A 17,447-nucleotide genomic window follows, 5' to 3' on the forward strand; every position below is an offset into this window, starting at 1 on the left:
GTCCTCTGGCCAGTTCTTCCATAAAGAGTTCATCTGAGAATGATAGTCTTGCCAGGACTGGGGATGAACCTTGGTGGCAGGGCGCTTGGCTAGCATGCCCAAAGCTCTGAGTTTAACCCCAGGATTGCAAACAGAACAGTGGAAACAAATTGGCGTGGTCACCAAGTTTGGCTGGTGGACAATCATTGCTTTGCTTCAGCCCCTCAGTGCCATGCAGAATGTGGTCCCAGGATGAGTGAATGGGAGGTCTTTGGAGGACAGTGTGTGTTCATATGGGAGTGTGTGTTTGTGTGTATGTATATGGGTTTTTTCCTTCCAACGCTCTATGGAGTCCCAGGCCAACCGTGGGTCATCATGTTTTGATAAGTGATTTTTGTTTATATGTATGGGTGTTTTGTCTGCATGTATGTCTGTGCTTTATGTGCGTGCCTGCAGAGGCCAGCAGAAGGCAGGCCCCTGGAACTGCAGTTGTGAGCTGTCACATAGGTGCTGAGAATCAAATCCAAGTACTCTGGAAGAGCAGCTAGTGCTCTTAACCATTAGGCCATCTCTCCAGTGTGCCTCCCTATATCCCTCACTGAGCCATCTTACCAGGTCCTCATCCCTGTTTTTTTTTTTTTTTTTTTTTTTTTAGATATTGTTTCAGCTGGGCAGTGGTGGCACACACCTTTAATCGCAGCACTTGGGAGGCAGAGGCAGGCAGATTTCTAAGTTCGAGACCAGCCTGGTCTACAGAGTGAGTTCCAGGACAGCCAGGGCTACACAGGGAAACCCTATCTTGAAAAACCAAAAAAAAAATATTGTTTCACATAGCCCACTCTGGCCTTGAACTCACTACATAGCCTCCATCTCTCGAATGCTGGGGTTACAGTCGTGCTACCATGCTCCTATGTAAAGTTGGGGCAGGGTCACTCTACCTCTGCCCACTAGAGAACTTTAAGGTAAAGAATTTAGGAGGGTATGTGATGTAGGGCAGCCACAAGTCAACTGTTCTTTTTTTTAGGACCAATTACAGTGTCCTCCACTCAAGGATGCTAATGGACAGTGTTCCTTTTGAATAGCCCAACACCCTGACTTTAGACTCATCTGACCCTGAGGTTCCCAGGCTGGGGAGAGGATTTCTATTTCAACTTTGCTGAGCTTTTTTGACCTTGTGTTTTGCACAGTGGGGATTCCAGTCTCCAATGACAAAAAGCCCTTACTGTAAAAACAGTATCTGTAAGTTGTGTGTGTGCCCATGCATGCCTGCAGTTGAACACAGGACCTTACAAATTAGGCAAGTACTCTACCACTGATCTACCTCCCTAGCTCTTGAAAGTGGCTCACACCTGCGTTCCTAGAATTCAGATGGAAGATCATTATGAGTTCCCAGGCCAGTGTGGACTAGAGTAAGTTCACATCAACCTGGGCTAGAGAGAGAACCCATTTCAAAAAGCCAAAAAGTACCTGGTTGTGAATGGATGGGCCCTCGGTGGATATGGAGTGGGGGTCAGGGTAGAAAAGGGATGGAGGGAGCTGTCAAGATAGCTGATCAGGTAATAGCACTCATGGCACAAACTCTTGTGATCTGAGTTTGATCCCCAGAACCCACGTAAAGATAAGAGACTGGAGTCTACAAAATCATCATCTGACTGCCACACACACACCAGGATATACATCCCACACATTCACACACACATACCCACCACATAATAATACATTAAAAGAAAAAAAAGGAATACAAGTATGAATAATTAGTGAGCTCAGAGACCAGGCTACTGCCAAGCCCTCGCAGTTCTGTGATCAGAATAGGTTATGGAGGCTGCAGCAAGGAGGGCCAAGACACCTCCCACTGCAGGAGAGGTGAGAAAGAAGGGACTCCCAGCTACTTCCCTCACCAGACTCAGGACATAGGGCTTGAGGCCTCCAGAAGGTCAAGGGCAGGCAGGAGATGGGATAGTGAAGGTAGAATATGTTGTTTAGGTACAGACTCTCTGACTGAGGAGTCCAGAGGCTCTGGGCCTACTACCAGGAAGCTGTGCATGCCCACAGCCTGAGACCCCTGGTAATCACAGAGGTAACTATCCCCAACATGAGCTGCCGCCGCAGGTTCTACACAAGCGAGCTGCAAAGCCTCACGGAAAATCCGTGGGTCCGGTTTAGGACAGCCCACAGCCTCAGACGTCAAAACTAAGTCAAAATGTTCTCGAAGGCCAAGGCCTGTTAGGATATCCTCTAGTCGTCGGTCAAAGTTGGAGACCACTGCCAGCTTCAGACCCCGTTTACGGCATCCCTTCAGGGCTGTCTCAGCCCCCTCCAACACCTGCCAGGTGAAAGGGCTGCTGAAGTCTTCATATAGCTGGTTAGCAACTAGAGTCATGGCCTGGTGATCTGGGACCCCTGCTAGGCGGAAGGTGTGCAGGACCACGTCCATCCACCATTGTCGGGAAGTAAGGCCACGGCTCAGGCCATAGTTGGGAAAGTTGTGGCTCTGAGCCCTGTATGCCTGCCTGAAGGCTTGTTCCACGGCTGTGTCTTCCACCACCACTCCATGGGCCCGGGCCTTGCTGGCATATTCTTCCCCAACAGGGCGGCGGAGCTTGATCAGGGTATCCTTCACATCCCACGTCAGCAGACGCAACTGCAGCCGGTGTGCCATGGAGATAAAGTTCAGTGCAGATCCCAGAATCAAAGGAGATAATGAGCTGGTTCAGGCCGCCCCTCCACAAGCTAACAGTGGCTCTTTTCCAGACTGCGTAGGTCAGAGGGGTAGGCTGTCCCAAGGCACTTTGGAAATGTCTTTCAGCACAAGATCCTGGAATGAAAAAATCAGTAGGTGAGGTGGATGCAGAGGCCCTGCTGTCAGAGACTGGCTCCACATTCTGATGTACCAAGTATGTGACTGGAGGAGTCACTCGCTATAAATACCTGTGAGTCTCATCTGAAAGAGAAGCACGAGGATGCCCACCTCACAGGATCTTGGGGCTGGTGCTAGAGTTGTGGCTCAGCTGGTTAGAGTGCTTGCCCAGTATACATAAAGCCTAGATTTGATCCCCAGACTGACTAAAGGAGGCATAGTGGCACACACTTATAATCCCAGTGGCTAGGAGGAGGAGGCAGGAGAATCAGAAGTTCAAAGTCATCCTTGGATATATAGCAAGTCTGAGACCAGCTGGGCTAAATCTGGCTCAAAAAATAAAACCCGGGCTTGATCTATGGCTCAGTGGTTAAGGGCATTGGCTGCTCTTCCAAAGGACCTGGATTCAATTCCCAGCACCCACATGGCAGCTCACAACCTGTCTGTAACTCCAGTTCCAGTGAGCTTAACTCTCACACAGACCCACGCAGGCAAGAAAACAAATCATTAAAAAAACACCCAATGAAAAGTTTTGGACTAAATGAAATAATTTATGCATTTGTTTCAAAACACATTTCTGGCATCTTAGGAGCCAGATGTTGGGGAAGAAGACAGGTTTCCATCCCCTGCGACATTTCTAGGTATTAAATAATAAGGGTTTCTCTGTAGACAGACCAAAAAAAAAAAAAAAACCAAAACCAAACCTATAAAACAAGCATAATGACATCAGTATGTGCCACGAGGCTATAAATCTGGAACCAAAGTTAGTCCTTGAACTCAGGGAATTTCAGTTCTTGAGGAATCCCGAGAAATGAACATACAGAATATATATATGAATATATATACACATATGTATATATATATACATATGCACACACACACACTTCCTCGAGGCTGGGCAAAGTCTAGTGTTCTGGGCAGAGCTGAGCTTAGGTGCACAGCCTTGTATAGGTCAGAGTCAGGAAGCAGTTATGACTGCTATTATCTGTATGTGGTGTATTGGCTTTACGTTTATAAGCGCCCCTCAGTCATATCTGGTGCCTGTGAAGCCAGAGGAAGGTATCAAATGCCCTGGAACTAGAATTACAGACAGTTGTGAGCTGTCACATGGGTGCTGGGAATCAAACCTGGGTCCTCTGGAAGAGCAGCAGAGCCATTTCTCCAGCCTATGACCCTGGCGGAATGGCTCATCGGGTAAGAGCACTGACTGCTCTTTAATCCCAGCAACCACCTGGTGGCTTACAACCACCCGTAATGAGATCTGACGCCCTCTTCTGGTGCATCTGAAGACAGTTACAGTGTACTTATGTATAATGATAAATAAATCTTTAAAAAAAAAAAAGAAAATGATGTCCTTCTTTAAGAAACCCATATTCACACTTGAGTATGCCCGACTTTCCTCAGAGTCCTTCTTTTCCTCCTAACCCTCATGCTTAAGCCTGCATTAAAATATTATTAATAAAATCTCCAACTTGGCTTCATTAAAAAAAAAAGATTATTAGTAACGTCAAAAAAGAAAAAGATTCCTAGATACTCCGACCAACAACATAACTGACGAGGGACTGATAGAACAGGGAGGGGCAGTGAGTCTGCAAACACTGCCTAGAGTAGAACCTCAACGTCCAGACTCCAACCAGGGCTCCCTTTGCTAACCCATATTTATATTCTTTTTTTAAAAATCTTTTTTAAAATTTTATTTATTATTAAATACGTACAATGTAGCTGTCTTCAGACGCACTAGAAGAGGGCATCAGATCTCAATGCGGGTGGTTGTGAGCCACCATGTGGTTGCTGGGATTTGAACTCAGGACCTCTGAAAGAGCAGTCAGTGCTCTTACCCGCTGAGCCATCTCACCAGCCCCTCCCCCCCCCTTTTTTTTTAAATATTCTTTTAAAAGTTGGATTATGTTGAGCCTGGGACAGGGTGGGACAGAAGACAGTCCGTTCCTACATGGCTCTGAGCTGCAAGTTCTCCCTGGAGACCAATTCAGTAGGACAACTGACCCAGTCCCCAACAACCAGTTCTCCGCCTGGTGTCAGAGACTGATTGCAGGTTTGTCCCCAAACAGAGCGGACTGCATAGCTGTGTCTTTCAATCTGCCGGGTCCAGGGTTCATTCAGACTACAGCCAAACAAAACAGAAGTGAGCAGGGGCGTGGGGGCGGGGCGCGTAAAGAAATGTGACAAAGAAAAGAATTTAAATCAGCTTAAAACAGTGAGACAACTTTAAAAGGGCCCTCACTGCGCAAGTGGGTAGGCTAAGGCCTAGCCAGGAACCAGACTGGATCTGAAAGTCCTCTAGATGGCTCAGGCTCAGCTCTGCCCCGGGACAAAAGTTGTACCCGGGCTGGGGCTCCGGCTGCAGGACTGATCACCCTAAAAGCACCGGGACGTGAGACTGGAGCCTCCCGGACCAGGTCCACTGCTGGTCGGCCTCCAGTGTCCCCTGCTCGGCTGCAGGGTTCCCAGGGTTTAGCGCCCCCCACCCAGCCCCGGGCCTCTGCACCCACCTGGCTCGGGGAAAGCGAACTGAGACGCAGCGGCTGCTCCACCGGCTCTACGTAGGCGATCAGTAGCTCGCGACCCTCGGACTTGCCATTGCTTCTCGCCCCGCCCCACTCTAGGCGTCATCGAACTCCTCCCTCGAGCCGGTCACCCGCCACGCGGAGAGTCTTGGGCCTCCTGTCCCTTATGTTACCCCGTAGCTTCCCTGCTCCCGGTCCCACGACCTCTCACCATCACCAGGCTTCTCAAGGTCACCGTCTCACCCCTCATCGCGTTCCTCCCCACTTCCCTTATCCTCATCATCACAGCTCAGGTGATTGATTCTCTTTGCTTCTCATCTCTATCCCCCATCCCGCCTTCCTGGGATGGGACACTTGGGGAAGTACCTAGACTGACTCGGGAATGGCGGGGAGGGGGGGTTAGGGCTCAGCCTGGCTCCCTTCGTGCAGTGAGGACTCCAGCAAGGCTCTGTCCCCCTCTGTTCTGAGAGACCCCAATTGGTTCTAGAAGGGAACTGCTTGTCACACCCACAGTTTGTTCACTGCAATGACCTAGACACTTGGTTTTAAGATAGGATCTCACTATGCAAGTAAGTGGGCCATGAACATCTTCCTGCCTCAGCCTCCCAAGTGCTAGGATTATGGGCGTGCCACCGCTATGGTTGTCTACTCTAGGTACTCTGTAAAAACCCTTTAGGGGGAAGAAGAGTGGGGTTTTTATCGCTGAAATACACGTTTGTATTCAAAAGTAGTGTCAAAAGCAAACAAGCAAAGGTGTCCTCTCAACCTGGTTGACTCGTGAAGTGCTAAGTAAGCACCTGTGTTCTGTGTCTGACCTGTGGACACAGCCGGAAAATGACAGTTTCCTGCCTACACGAACATGGGAGGGTCAGGCAAAAACCAAGTTCATAAATGAAATGAGCTGTTAAGTGCTGCCAAGGAATTGGCTGGGAGGCAGGGGCAGGAGGGCTTCCCTCTGCTCTTTTCTTCCCCTACCCCACCAGTACCCTCTTAAAACAGCTTCTGTTACCTCCCGGCTCTGTGGACTTTAGATGGGGCTCAGAAAACAAAGTGCAAAGTCACAGACCGCCAGCTCACCTGCCAGACAGGTTTTGCAGCACAGTAATGGAGGGGGAAGGGTAGCCAGGATATTGGAGGCCCACCAATATCCTGAATTGAAAAGAATTGGTCCACCAATTCTTCAGAGAATCTTAGAATCCCTGGCTGTATCTCTTTTCAGGGTCACCTCAAACCTAACCCTTTAGGTTCTGATTCCAAATCTGTCACCCTGTAGACTAGACAGAGTAACTTCCAACAGAATCAAGGATAGCTTTAAGTGGATTTCCAAGATAATATCAGCTGTCATTTCATAGGTCTCTCCCTATGGCATAGTGACAGGTGATTAATGTCAAGACAGACCACACAGGAAACCTCTTTGAACATTTAAGATATTTTTTTTTCAAGAAGAGAAAACAAGACTTCTAGGTGCTTAAGAGTTTTGTTTCACGTCACATACCACACAGCACAGGGCTACTACACTGCCCATCTCCAAAGAGAGTTTGCTAGTGTGTATTGGCTCACCTGGGGGAATGACCTTGACTTAAGTGTTGGGCCACTAGAATCTACTTTTTATTGTCTCTAGGTTATCAGCAGCAAGGAATAATAAACAAATTAATAGCCTGGGATGTCAAAGGAAAGATGGTGGTGGTCTTTGATATTCTGAATCTAGCTTCTTTTTGATTTGCAACTTCAAAGCTGGGTACACTTAGCCAAGTATGGAGGTATACCTGAACACTAAGTTAGGAAACCAAGGCAGAAGGATCAGCCTTGGCTATGGAGCAGGATCCCATTTCCAACAGAAAAACATATATACCATTTAATGGATGTTTTCATCCCATAACTAAATTACAAAAATCCCCTGACAGTATCACCTCTTGGTCCATCCTAAGCCCTCTGGCTTCCTACTATGTAGATGCAAGCCTGTGGTGTTTTCTCTTTGAGAAATCAAATCAACCCCTCCCACTTGTTTGATTTTTCAAGATAGGGTTTCTCTGTGTAGCCCTGGCTGTCCTAGAACTTACTCTGTAGACTAGGCTGGCCTTGAACTCAAAGATCCAAAATGCTGGGATCAAAGGCATGCACCACCACCCCCTGGCTGGGAAACCAAGTTTCTTATATGAAACATTTCCCTGCTTGGGTCTCCTGTTGAAGACACAAGGAAATCCTGCCAGCTATACATCTCTCATTACATTAAATTTTTTACTTACTTAAAAAGTTTCAGTTAAAACACACAGAAAAAAATGTCTACACTGGGTCTGGTGGTACATGTCTTTAATCCTAGTATTCAAAAGACAGAGAACGGGATAACTGTGAGTTTGAGGCCAGCCAGGGCTACCTAGTAAGATCACATCTTAAAAAAAAAAAAAGTACTTTTTAAAAAATTTTCAATCATGAATATATACTCTTGCATCTGCTACTCAGACCCTCCTCCAATCTAGATGCCTAGAGCATCTCCGTTTTCAGTTATTCCCCACCTTACTAGTAGCAAGAACCCCCACCTTGCCCCCCTTTTTGATATAGGATCTCATGTAGTAGCCCAGAAATATGAGGTTGCCCTACTTCATCCACAGCAATCCTCCTACTTCAACCTCTTAAGTGCTGAGAAAAAACCATGAGCTGCCATGGCCTACTTCTTTGTGTGTGTGTGTATGTGGTCCTGGGATTGAACCAGGACAAGGCAAGTCTTCTTCTACCACCGACTTGTCCCCAGCCTTCTCCTGGGTTCAACTGTAGTTTCACTTGTTTGTGAGCTGGATAAATGTAACAACATGGCAGTCACTTCTTGAATCTTCATTTGTGTCTATGTCTTACTAATGTTAAGACACATCACATTGTGTGGCTATCTCGTGAATTCATATTCATAACGTGAATGAAGTACATCTCCCTGCTGATAGACATTTGGGTTAGTTCCAGTTTGGGGGTGCTCACATGTATTAGAAAACATTATGACTGATTTTCTCTTGGGTTGGCTTCCAACTTCTGGGCTCATGATCCTCCCATCTAAGTAGCTGAAGACTGCAGGCACGGGAACCTTGAGAATGTGTCCCAGAGAACATACATCAGTATAGAGATTTTTTTTTTTTTTTTGAGATAGGGTTTCTCTGTATAGCCCTGGCTGTCCTGGAACTCTGTAGACCAGGCTGGCCTTGAACTCAGAAATCTGCCTGCCTCTGCCTCTCAAGTGCTGGGATTAAAGGCTGTGCCCCCACTGCCTGGCTAATATCAGTATACATTATTGATAAGTAACTAGGTGTGGAAATCTGGATATCATCAGTGTCTCATTTCAGTAAATAGAGCCAGTTTTCTGATGGACTTATGAGGTCACAATGCTTCCACCCCATTGGTGCCCATGAGTGTGACTTTGTCAGAGTTGTTGCTACATTGCCTAGGATGATGCTCATGATCCTCCCACCGTCAGACATCTAGTGTTAGAATTACAAGAATGTGCCTCCATACTCAGCTAAGACTATCTTTGATTATGAGATGTAACAGAATAAGACACAAGCTGAGACCAATCCCCCTGTTTGCACAAGTTGGCAACACAATCCCAGGTTGTTTAGAGAGGTAAATAATATATACATGAGTACCAGAGTGAGTGTGTGGTGGTCAGAAGCCAAGCTATGGCCTTTACCACTGTTCCCACAGTGGATTCCAGGGGTTGAATTCCAGTCAGGCTCGCACTGCAAGCACTTACACTTGCAGAGTCATCTCAGCGGCCCCAAGAAAACCTTTAAAACTACTGTTATTTTGACTTGTTGTATTCACTAATCTAAAAACAGTGGGTGACTTTAGAGAGATTGTTCGGTCAGGTTTGAAGAAGTGACAGGTCAGCTGAGATCAGAACATAAAAGGTGAGACATACAGATTTAGGGGGAAGGCATTCCAGGCAGAGGTCCATTTGGTGCCAGAGCCAAGGCCTCGTCAGCCTTTTGTGTAATGGAGCCAGTCAACCATGTCACCCATCTCTGTCCAGTTCATAGTGAGCAAGCCAAATGGTGGACACGTGACCTATGCAGAACAGTCACAGCTCTCCAGAGTTATGGCAGGGACAAGACAGAATGGGTGCTTCTCTGGGATTACAAATCTTAATAGTGAGGGATCATGTTGTTAGTTGGGAAAGCTTATCTAACAATAAAGTCTCCCCCAAGGCCAAAAGATGAAAGCCTTTGACCTGGGGACACACATATCTGACATTACCAAGGTTCAGGCATGCAAACCAGTTCAGTTTCTTTTTCTACTGAACTGGGTTTCAGCCCCTGCAATCCAGAGTACCCAGAATCAGGCCTGCCACAAATCACAGGCCCTTCCTGTGCTGCACTGGCAGTCTGTATGGGATGACTAGCCGGAAACCGGGCGTTTTCCACTCTTCAGGAGTTAAATGGCTGATTATGATGCTTGCCAAAGGGACAAACTACAGCCTAAACTGGCACATTAGAGAGGGGAATGAGAAAACCAAGTCTCACCAAGTCCCTGGGCACCAACCGCCAGTTATCTGGAAGGCTGATAATATGCCTTGCCAGACTGAAAACTTAGTTCTCTATCTAGGGATGTGGCACAGACCAACTACAACCCTTTCGGATGCCTCTCAGTCTCTTCCTGATTTTAAGGGACCTTACTCTGCAGCTTAGCTTAGTCTTGAAGTCCTTCTGCTTCAACCCCCTAGGTGCAAGCCATGCCTGCCTGTGCCTGTTTTGTTTGTAAAGATGTCGGTGGCTGCCACCAAGTGGACACTTCAGGTGACAAGACCTAACTCCAGGGGAAAATGGGCTCCAAGGTCTTCCTCTCATACCAGTTAGTCACACAGGACGGGCCAGCCATCCTTCTCACTGCCACTGACTGGAAGGTGCCATGAGTTGCTAAGTTGCTTTGGAGCTGGGTCTGAATATTACATCTGGCTTTCTTCGTGGCCTTTAACCCAGTTCTGCCACAAATGTGAATAGCCTTAGGGGAGTGCCATCAAAATGTCTTAGATACACCTTCCTCATTGCCAAGAACCCCAAGCTAAACTTAGCAGTCTACCTTGAATCTGCTTTCTCCACTAAATGGTCAGGCCACCTGCCACTCAGACAAGCAGGCCTAACTTAACTAATTATACTTTAAATACACCTCCTGTTTGTGCACCCCTATGGTCGCCATGCAATTCAAACATCTCATCTGCACAATGCTATGGTGTTACGAGGAGAAAAACACAACCTGGTCATTCCCCTGCTGACATCCTTCGAGTGCCCCCTGATGTTGGGATAAAGTTAGAGGAATGTGGCATTGAAGCCCTGTATTGTTTGGACTGAGACTCATCTCCAGGCCACCCGTTCCTGTATTCTTCCTGGTGTGCCAGCCACATCAGCCCCATGCTCATCAGCTCCGCTTTGGCTCCAGGAACTTTGCACAATGGTTCTTTCCCTGGAAGATTCTTGGTCAATTATGTCTCAGCTTAGATGTTCATCTAAACATCAGTCCTTCAGGGAACTGTTTTCTGATCCTTCGAAGGTCGGGACCTGGTGACCTTCCCACTTGCCATTGTTCCTGGACACATTAGGACCATGGCATCTGCAGGGTAGCAAGTCTCCTGCTCTCTGAACAGATCGGTAATGGTGGCTCTAGGGCAGCCTAGGAAAGCCTTCTCTAACACAGAAACCATTTTTACCACAGAGCTCAGAGGCTGCATAACAGCCAAGATAGTACATGTCTAGTCTGGCATACCCCTGGCCCGATGATGGCATGTTTTAAATTAGTGATCTGGGTTCTGGATGGTATATCTATGCTCAGGATCCAAGAAAGAGATAGTTTAGGACTGATTTGATTTTGGTAGCCTACCTTCTAGAAGGTTGAGAAGTAGGAAGATCAGCTCTTAAGGTGAGTTAGTCACGGCTCTAAAGGAAAGCCACCAAGTATCCGACCAGTATGATTGCAGGAGTTGCAGTTATAACTCTAACTAATTCTGCACCTTAGAAAAGACATCGCTAGAGGTATAGCTCGGTGGCAGAGTGCTTACCTAGATGAGTGAGGCCAGGGGGACTTAGTAGAGAAAACTAAACCAAACAACCCAAAATCTTTAAGATGGCTACTTCTTAGATGCAAAACAAAACTTTAGGTCCCTGCCAGGTGGGGGAACTAACTATTCCAACCTCCGGTTTGTTATCTACCTTTCTCTTCCCCCAGCTGCCCTCCAGCCCTGCCAAGCTCCTCCTACCAAGGGGGTCTCTGACCATGTTTGCTGGTCCTCTTTGTCCCTTTAAGATTTCAACTCAGGGACAGCTTCTGTCTTGGACTTTCCATTCTAAGCATGTATCACTTCAACTGCTTTGTTACATCTTATCTGACTCCCCTTTTTCTGCATACATTCTACAGAGACATGCTGCTGCATGCTGTGTCCAAACTGCCCTGGGCAGAGAGGTTCTCAGGAACTGTCTTGTGCATAAGGACTTTTTGATGCTGGTATCTCCTGCGGCCAGGCATTCCTGCTGCTTCTGGGTTTTGATCCTCATTAGTGAATAACTCTTTAGGTTTCAAGATCCAACTGCTCTTCTCTTGTCCAAAAGCCCCAAGCCTGTGCCTAAGGCTCTTGGGTCCTGCCAAGCTGAAGCCACACCTCAGCAGACCAGGGAGGAGGGTCTCTGGGCTGAGCCAGAGTGGGAAACTTGGAGGGCCTGGAAGGATGCAGCTGTGAGTGGGAGTTTAGCATGCTGGCAAACCACCCAGGGCGCTGCACCCTGCCAGCAACGTGGGCAGGAAGAGGGCACAGGGCACAGTTCTAACAGCGCATTTACTTTTTCCCTTCTGTAAGGCCCAGGGAGCTTTGTCAAGATCAAGCCCTTACACTTCCTTCACTCTTCCTTCAGCCACTTCAACAGCTGGGGTGCAAAGTAGGTGATGATAATGTCAGCACCTGTGTGGAAAACAGAAATGGGAGGGATGTGACAGGGGTTCCAAGCACAGTTAGGAGACAAGGGCTAGGCAGAGGAAGACCACCATGGAGAGGCACAGTCTGGTATCACAGCCTGTGGCTGAGTCTGGCTGTAGCCAGCTCTAGACATTGAACAAGTCATTCTCTTGTTCTGGGCCTTGATTTGCTGATAGGTGGTAGGTGCAGAGGAAGAAGCAGGCAAGTGCAAGCCTAGATGCTCTCTGATGGTCTGGGGAAACCAAGGTCCACTACAGCACTGAGTCCAGACGACAGACCCTACTTCTTAGCCGAGGTCCTTTCTCCTGCCCAGTCACCCAGCCGAGGCTGACTTAGCTCAGACCCATTGTGTCCCCATAGGTTTCAGTGATGAGCTACAGTGCCCAATTTGCTTGTGTCTGTGGACCTTTCTGGTGAGTGGGGATAACAGGAGCCTGCCATTAAATCTGAAGCTATGGAGCCTGAATGACCAGGATGGTAAGTGCTATTAACCAAACCTGCTCCTATTTTCTGGGTAATAAGGATACACTGCATATTATCTCATGTCCTCCTCCAGATAAATATGTACCAGGTATGGACAAAGACCCTTAGATTTATAGAAGCGGCTTGCCTTGCTTCTCACAACCAAAGATCTCTATGGAGGTCCTGTTTCTGTGGTCACTGCATACTTGTTCTACTCTTCTGCGTATGCTTTTCTACCCGTGTCTGGAGATCAGAACTTCCAGGCAAAGGATCAAGGCTGCTCAGACCTTGGGCATAGTGCCCAACAGTCCCTGTGACACAGGTCACAAACCCCACCCCTGCTTACCAGCTCTGCGGAAGGCCGTCATGGCCTCCAGTACAGCAGTCCTGAGATCAAAGGCCCCAGCCTGGGCTCCGTGCCACAACATGGCAAACTCTCCAGACACCTGGTATACTGCGAGGGGGAGCTCGGGGTGCTGCAGAGAAGGGCACATGGGTTCAAGTGACTGTCCCGTCCTCCCTGCCCCACTCTGATTCACTGCTTGCTGTCCACAGAAACTGTCCAACCAGAGCTGTCCAAAGGCTCCTGGGAGCCATGGCAGAAGCCAGTGCTAGTAGGCAGAGATGGGAGGAGGGGGCTCCTGTTCAGGGGCATACTGCTTCTGGCTCAGAGACTGATTTGGAAACCCCTCCATTCAGGGTCCACTGTAGGGAATGAGCTCTCCCAACCCCCAGTCTGAGCTTACCTTGTCCTTTACCTCTCGCACCATATCCAGGTAGGGCAATCCCGGCTTCACCATGACCATGTCAGCTCCTTCTTGAATGTCTCGGGCCTAGGGATGAGGGGAAGTGTGGGCAGTGCCTGAGACAGGGACAGGACAGGGCAGGGTGGGTGGACATGGGGCTTAAGTTCTGATCACTCACCACTGCTCGGAGGGCCAGGCCACGGGCTCCAGGAGGCAGCTGATAACAGCGTCGGTCTCCAAAAGCTGGGCTTGACTGAGCTGCATCCCTGCAAGAGAATATCCCAATGCTGGGAGCCAGTTTCAGGTGAACAGACCAGGAATTGAACAGACCACTGCTGGTGCCACTCACCGGAAAGGACCATAGAAACAGGAGGCAAATTTGGCACTATAGCTCATCACAGAGACCTACAGGGAAGAGAATGGAGTCTAGGCTGAGTTAGTTCTTCCTGAATCCCAGGGGTAAAGTGACAGGGAAAGGCCCTCAGGCAGGACGTAAAGGACTTCTAATCCAGTCTCATCCAACACTAGGCCTTAAGCTCTCTATCTGAGGTTGAGATGGATCCCCAAGGCCTCATCCAGCATTGTTTTCAATTTTGTGATTTACTCTGTCTATGTGGATTCATGTGTGGACGCATGTGTGTGCATATGCATGTGGAGCTCAGAGAACAACTTCAGCATCATTCCTCCGCTGCCACCCACCTTTGGTATCTCTCACCGGCCTAGAACTTTACCAAGGGTAGGCTAGCTAGCCATCAAGTTCAACCTCACCATCACTGGGATTGCAAGCATATACCACTATGCCTCCTTTTTACATGGGTTGGGGGAACCAAACTCAGGTCTCCACCTTTGCAAGCAAATGCTTTACTGACTGAGCCATACTCCTAGGTTGGCCCAGGCCCTCTCCTCCCATGCATCTCTACCCCCTCCCTGCCCCCAGCCTATACCCTGTTGCCAAGTCCATGTTTTAGCAGGGCAGCCTTGATGGCCTCAACTCGTCCGTCCATCATGTCTGATGGAGCTACAACCTGACAGCCTGAAAAAAAACAAAGGGCGGCCTTCAGAATTCTGGATCTCTCTGGCCCATCATGCCACCTTCCTGTCCCCGCTGCTAGGGGGCTCACTCACCTGCCTTGGCATAGGCCAGTGCCACCTCTGCCAACCGCTGTCGGCTTTCCTCTGGTAGGAATGCTCCATTTTCACTCAGGAGGCCTGGGGGACAAGACACATGGATTTGGGAGCGCCCCTTGAGTCCTTGCATGTGCCTACCCCCGAGGAAAGTGGGGCTTGGATAAGAGGGGATGTGGGAGCTCACCACAGTGGCCATGGGAGGTGTAGGGGCACAAGCAGACGTCACAGGCCACTAGGAGGGTAGGGAAGGTCTTCCTCAGCAGACGGACAGCCTCAATAGTCGGGGAGTCCTCTGAGTCAGCTGCAGAGCCCTGTTCATCCTGGAGGCAGGGGAAGGACAAGGTGGTATGCCTACCACATGGTAGTTGCCATCGGAGATCAGGCTCAACCTTCTCCTTTCATCCCATTAGACTCTGGACGAGGATACACTGGATTGGCCCCATTTGTAGAGAGGACAGCAGAAGCCTGGAGAGGGAGCTTGACTCACCCAGTTACGGTGTCACAGTCCTACTTATGAGCTCCCTGACCTTGGGTCAAAGGCAGGCAATACAGTAACATAACTGTGGCCCTGAAGCCTGCACAGGGCAGAGCAAGGACACAGCCGAGTATGGCACTTCAGTCCTCCCTCGCTCTGTCTTCCTTCTTCCTTCCTTCCTTCTTATACATGTGCTCACGTGTATGTGTGTATACATGTGCTCACGTGTATGTGTGCCTGTGTGAGCGCATGCATGGGTGCATGTGTGTGCACAGAGACCACACAAGCTGGGTGTCCTCCTTAATCATTCTTCACCTTGAATTTCTTTGCTTTGGAGACACAGTCGCACTGTGTAGCTCTGCCTGGCCTAGAATCAGCTATACAGACCACACTGGCTTTGAACTCAGAAAGCTACGCCTGCCCCCAACGCAGTCTCATGCTGGGATTACAGATGTGTACCACCATGCCACAGGCTCTCACTGAACCTGGAACTCCCCAGTTTAGGCAGACTAGCTCTCCAGCAAACCCCAGGGACCCAGACGTTTCTGCCTCCTCAGCCCTGGGACTTCAGGCATGTTCTGCTCTGCTCAGCTTTTCTATACAGGTTTTAGGACTGAACTTAGGTCCTCAAGCTGGAGTAGCAAGCACTTTACAAGCCCAGCATCTGCCCCATCCTCATCTTCCCTTTTCAACTCTTCCATTTTTCACCTTGGGAACTCTGCTGGGGACGCCAAAGATCAGGACACAGCGCAGGCCAGCTTCCACCAGAGGGCTCAGCATCTCCTCTAGCTGGTTTACGCCATACCTGGGGGAGGGGGTGTTGGGGGGGGGGGTAAGGAAGCATGAAGCGCTCAGGTAACAGGTCCCCTGCCCAGGCCTCCACTCCTTCAAACTATGCTTCTGCTAAAAGCTAAGCTGCAGGCTACAGCTCTGTGGTAACACGCTTGCCAGCATGTGAGAGTCCCTCAGTAAAATCCTCAGTGAAGAGCCAAGCTGTGCAGGAAGCAGGAGGGTGCAAGACCCACAGTCCAGGGACAAGCAGTAACACACCTACCACAGCGGTGGGCAGATAAGGTCACATACAGCAAAGCTACAGGGTTAGCTGTAGCAGACTACTCCACCGCTTTTACCCAAGTCCCATCTCAAGCCTGGTCTCTGCCACAGTGTCCCTGATGACAGAATGCTCGTCACTTTATGAGGTCGCCTTCTGTACTGGCTAACAGCTTAGTCTCCCATGAAATCATTTCCACAGTCCCTTTCCGAATCTGCCTCCTGCTGAGCATGCTCCCATTTCCTGGTACTTTCACCCATGAAATCTCTCCTCTTACCATCCCCTTCACAGTCACCATGCCTCCTACCTGGCCACTCCCGGGAGGCTGGCGATAGGCTGGACATCATCAGGAACATCCCTGTAAGAGCGGGGAAGGACTATGGATTGATGGCTGTGGGAAGGGCCAGTGGTAACAGTGCCTGGGAAGGATGGAACGGAAGCTGGGAAGGGACATGGAAGTAGAGATGGAGGGAGGTGGGTAGGAGCCTGTGTGTGGCTCCCCTGCCTGGGCAAGCCTGGGGTCTGAAATAACAGTAACAGTAATGGTGTGACAGTGAGGGCAACTGTACTAAAAGAACAGCAGTCACAGGAAGGACTTGGACTCTGAAGTCACAAGGTCATGTGTCCCTGCCTAGATACATTCTTGACTTAAGTGACCTTGGCCAAGATGTAGCATCTTCTTTTTAGGGCTTGTATGGTTCTATAGACTACTGTCCTTAACCTCACAGGCCACTCACAAAACCTTCTGTTTCAGCCTACAGCCCACTTTAAGGCCCCCTCCTCCCAACAATCCCGATACCTGTTCCAGTCACACATGTGCTCCTACCCTAGGCAGATCTAAGGCCTGGCCCATTTGGGGGACTCACGTGACAAAGATGGGATAGATGAGGTTGGAGGCACTGATGGTGGAGGAGGCGGTCTGCCAGCTCCGAAGCAGTGGGTGAAAGTAGCCACTGTGCAGAACGGACTGGTGATGCATGGTGGGGCCGTGGAACCCAGAGCAGTCTGCTGGATGGAGTCTAAGCTCCTGGGGTGTCTGCTGCAGCCTCAGCTCTGTAGGGGGCATTAGGAAACAAAAGACATGTGCTGGGGTCCCATCTGGAAGGCAGCTTTTCCTGCCTCCCCCCATTCCAGCCTCTGCTACTTATGGTGTGGTTTTACCAACTGCTGCCCCTCCAGGGCAGGGTAAGGCAGGGATACCTGCAGAACCTTCAGAGCAATTTCAATGTAATAACAGTATTTGGGCCATGGTTCACAGGAATGCTAGTTAAAAAAAAAAAAAAA

At 49.1% G+C, this 17,447-nt stretch overlaps 3 protein-coding genes across 9 annotated transcripts in view; 1 reads left to right on the plus strand and 2 right to left on the minus strand.

Moving 5' to 3' along the window:
- Positions 1–1,678: 1,678 nt before the first annotated feature.
- On the minus strand, positions 1,679–5,474 carry Hdhd3 (haloacid dehalogenase like hydrolase domain containing 3). The gene is made up of 2 exons (XM_031377598.1): positions 5,347–5,474; positions 1,679–2,794 (listed from the first exon to the last, which is right to left on the minus strand). The coding sequence occupies exon 2, from the start codon at positions 2,636–2,638 to the stop codon at positions 1,883–1,885; it is 756 nt and encodes a 251-aa protein (XP_031233458.1). The 5' UTR covers positions 2,639–2,794; positions 5,347–5,474; the 3' UTR covers positions 1,679–1,882.
- A 28-nt stretch (positions 5,475–5,502) lies between these two features.
- Positions 5,503–17,447, plus strand: part of CUNH9orf43 (chromosome unknown C9orf43 homolog) — a 46,121-nt gene continuing 34,176 nt past the window's right edge. The window contains exons 1-2 of the mRNA XM_031377580.1: positions 5,503–5,654; positions 12,662–12,778. Coding sequence (XP_031233440.1) covers positions 5,528–5,654; positions 12,662–12,778 — 244 coding nt within the window. The 5' untranslated portion in view covers positions 5,503–5,527. The remainder of the gene's footprint in view (positions 5,655–12,661; positions 12,779–17,447) is intronic.
- Alad (aminolevulinate dehydratase) overlaps positions 12,145–17,447 on the minus strand; it is a 10,624-nt gene continuing 5,321 nt past the window's right edge. For 5 of the 7 annotated variants that reach the window (XM_031377594.1, XM_031377597.1, XM_031377593.1 and 2 more), the window contains 11 exons: positions 17,030–17,216; positions 16,471–16,521; positions 15,821–15,917; positions 14,822–14,957; positions 14,635–14,718; positions 14,454–14,542; positions 13,859–13,914; positions 13,688–13,775; positions 13,510–13,596; positions 13,110–13,239; positions 12,153–12,286 (listed from right to left, as the gene is read on the minus strand). In XM_031377594.1, the coding sequence (XP_031233454.1) occupies positions 12,225–12,286; positions 13,110–13,239; positions 13,510–13,596; positions 13,688–13,775; positions 13,859–13,914; positions 14,454–14,542; positions 14,635–14,718; positions 14,822–14,957; positions 15,821–15,917; positions 16,471–16,521; positions 17,030–17,142 (993 nt within the window). In that variant the 5' untranslated portion in view covers positions 17,143–17,216 and the 3' untranslated portion in view covers positions 12,153–12,224. Of the gene's footprint in view, positions 12,287–13,109; positions 13,240–13,509; positions 13,597–13,687; positions 13,776–13,858; positions 13,915–14,453; positions 14,543–14,634; positions 14,719–14,821; positions 14,958–15,820; positions 15,918–16,470; positions 16,522–17,029; positions 17,217–17,363; positions 17,427–17,447 lie in introns of those variants that run through there. The other 2 variants (XM_031377595.1, XM_031377591.1) reach the window with 2 other exon arrangements.

The sequence above is a fragment of the Mastomys coucha genome, unplaced genomic scaffold, assembly GCF_008632895.1.
Source record: "Mastomys coucha isolate ucsf_1 unplaced genomic scaffold, UCSF_Mcou_1 pScaffold18, whole genome shotgun sequence".
NCBI lineage: Eukaryota > Metazoa > Chordata > Mammalia > Rodentia > Muridae > Mastomys > Mastomys coucha.